Genomic DNA, 3,046 nt, shown 5'->3' with positions numbered 1-3,046 from the left:
TGGTGTGTAATTCAGTTTCTTTATGCACAAGGAAAAGTTAATACAGTACTTACTGTGGCTTGAATTCAGTCATTATAGCAGTCAGTCAAGTCACTGGTAATGCAAGCTGAGGGGTACAGGTGTGAAATGGTAGGGATTTCTCATCCAGGTGACTTGAGTAATTGAAGCTATCCAGAGAGAAATCTCGCAGAGTGAAAAAGGGCAAAATAACATCATTATGGCCCTTATATAATTGAATGAATGATAAAGGTGTTGGGGAGGATAATGAGCCTAGATGAGTGTCACCTGTGGAAATTCCTGACTGAATAACTCTGCTTAAACTATTCCTTTGTTGATGACTCCGACTTGTGCATTTGTTGCCATCTTGGCTACTGCTGTAGAATCGGGCAGTCTAAGTGATCTGAATTAGCACTGTTGGCTACCGCCCTGACTATGTCTCTACATTTAGCTTTTCCACACATGAGAGTGGTGCAACCTTTTTCCAGCTGCCCTCCTCCTTCAAGTGTCTCCAGTGACAACAGTGTGAGGGACCACTCTACAGCAAGCTGGGTACATACTCTCCTGGTTTTTGCAGGCTGCAATGAAAAAGGTGCAGCAGCAGCATGTGGTTAAACTGATGCAGGGTGTAGACTTTTTATGGAGAAGTCTCATCAGTGTTGCTTCCTTTCAAGGTGTTTTTGGGTGGAGATGTCATCTGCTGCACCTGAATGAGTGAGGTGGAAGCCTCTTAAATACTGATGGTAAGGGTCAGGTCTTGTGGGAATGAGCATAGTGAGGAGGGTTAGGGCTGTGGTGATGCTGCCATCTTTGTGGTGCTGTGAGGATCCTTGGCTCAGGTCCTCTGCTCAAGCTCTCCTGAGATTTCTAGGCTTTGTCTTCTGGGGCACTGCTGCAGCTCAGGCATTTGGTGGAGTTTTGGTGATCCTGATGTTTAAGAACTACAGATACTTATTTCAGGAGTCTTACTTGTCTCTCCCTGGTTGGTTGGCTATTGCAGCTGCACTTATCTTGCTACCTACTGGAGTTTTGGCTGTCTCTATTTCTATCAGGAGCTCCCGCAATCGGCAAGGGACTTTCATGTACCTGCTGTTGCTCCTTGTTTGCCTAGAAACGTCTTCAGCAGTTCTGGCACATGTCTACTCTATTAGGGCGGCTTCTCAGCTGGAAAGTGCTATGGGTCACCTTATCTATCAGCACAATGGGTCATGCTCCCAGGGTCCTGGAAATAGGGCTGTTGATGTGATGCAGAGGAAGCTGCAGTGTTGCGGGGTCCACAACTACACAGACTGGCTGAAGGCAAGAGTTGCTTCTTGGCATCTTACACCTTGTGTCCCTGAAAGCTGCTGTAAGGAGAAGTATTCTCACTGCAGGGGACACTTAAGCCATCTGGAGCAGCTTTCTCAGGAAGGCTGTCTGAAGAAGCTAGAAGACCAGTTGTGGTTTGTCATGCTGTATGTGTTTTGGTGTTGTACTGTGTTAAGCATCTTGAAGCTGTTGGCTGCTGTTAGCAATGGCATCCTCATGAGGCATCAGCCATTCCATGACCTCCGATTTCTGGACTCAGATACCTTCTCATAGGACTGAAGGCACTGGCTGTTTTGCTGAACCTGCTGCATGGCTCCTTGGTACTCCTCTGTGGCTGCACTGGAAGACAAATTTAAAAAAAAAATATTTGCAAGTAAATCAAACTAATTGATCACTGCTGGATTTTTTTTTTTTTTTTTTAATGGCATGATATTAGATCAGTTCTCCAATAGTTCTTTTTCAACAGTCCTCCTGTATTCAAAAAACTTAATTGCTGGGGATGGACTTTATCATGTGGATACTCAAAACTACTGTATGTGAGTGTGGGTAAAGCAGTAAGAAAAGTCATATCTTGCTCAGGGCTACTGGTTGTGAGGTCATGACCTGAGGTCTTGGATTGAATCTCTTCTGTAGTAGAATCTTGAAAAGTAATTAATGTATAGACTTATCCATCTTCAAACTTGTATTAAATGCTTTGGTTTTTCTACAAGAAGGTTTTTGAATAAAGTTTAATATATTTTCTTTCTTTTTCTCCTTCACATAGAGAGAAACGTTCAAGAACTAACTTACTCTTCGGTGGAAATATATGTCAGTTTTTGAAAGGGCATGAGGGTACAATCTAAATAGGTTTGACAGCCACAGAGTAACTAATAAGATGATATGCAGCAAGATGTATAGCAGTCTTGGGAGTTGCACAGGAACAATTCCCATATTAAAGAAGAAGAAAGTCTGTCTATTTATTAATTTATCTCATGACAGAGCAAGGAATGAGTCAATTATTTTTGCTGGAAAAGTCATGGTGGGTCATATGAGGGCTTGAATGACAACAGCAATACAGCTTTTTGTTAAGGAATGCCAGTCCTACTCCTAGTAAATCCTCTTATCCATTTTCTGTCAGTCTCACTCCAGTCTGCATATGATGAAATGGGCTAATTTAACATGTGGGCTACTCATATGCTTGTTTATGGCAGTGCTATTGATGTTTAGAAAAGTACTGGTAAAGGCTCTGCTCTACCTGTGTAGGACTGTGGATCGGTGCTTGTACATACGTGTCTGTTTAGGAAATGCCCTGAGCCTCACTACTGACCTGAGAACAGGAACTCCAGCAGCTTTATCCCCTAGTTAGTGTATGTAGGGAATCTCCAGGGCCTACAAGCACAACACATTAGGTTTTATCAGACTGGAAACAAGGAAAATGCCTGAGTTACAGAAACTGCTGGACTAGGCAACTCTCTTAGCACTTGAAGCCATAGTCAGCTAAATCATTATTGCTCTGAGTTTTCAACCAAATTTCAGGTATACCCTATGACAAATTTCAGACCCTAAATCACCAGTTATTGATTTGCATGAGGGGAAAGAAAAAAAATCAGAGGACATATTTCAGTTCTTGTGTGCTAATTATTGACTATGTGAAAATCAAACATGAAATATACTGCAGGGCTGCTTCCTTTAAAAAAACAAAACAAGCCACAAACCAAACAAAACCATAAAAAATGCCCCAAAGAACCTCCCCAAAACACCC

General features: G+C 42.4%; 1 protein-coding gene across 1 annotated transcript; it reads left to right on the top strand.

Moving 5' to 3' along the window:
• Positions 1 to 214: 214 nt before the first annotated feature.
• LOC108498083 (tetraspanin-3-like) lies at positions 215 to 1,633 on the top strand. Its single transcript, XM_017816364.1, has one exon. It carries the CDS (start codon positions 763 to 765, stop codon positions 1,576 to 1,578), a length of 816 nt encoding a protein of 271 aa, XP_017671853.1. The 5' UTR covers positions 215 to 762; the 3' UTR covers positions 1,579 to 1,633.
• The last annotated feature ends 1,413 nt before the right edge of the window (positions 1,634 to 3,046 follow it).

The sequence above is a fragment of the Lepidothrix coronata genome, unplaced genomic scaffold (genome assembly GCF_001604755.1).
Source record: "Lepidothrix coronata isolate B3197 unplaced genomic scaffold, Lepidothrix_coronata-1.0 Scaffold55, whole genome shotgun sequence".
NCBI classification, from domain to species: domain Eukaryota; kingdom Metazoa; phylum Chordata; class Aves; order Passeriformes; family Pipridae; genus Lepidothrix; species Lepidothrix coronata.
The sequence above is the reverse complement of the archived record's forward strand: the minus strand, read 5'-3'. Positions and strand labels throughout refer to the sequence as shown.

Bases quoted from the DNA above. Each gene is read 5' to 3' on its own strand.
- LOC108498083 (XM_017816364.1), top strand. From the start codon at position 763: ATGAGCATAGTGAGGAGGGTTAGGGCTGTGGTGATGCTGCCATCTTTG.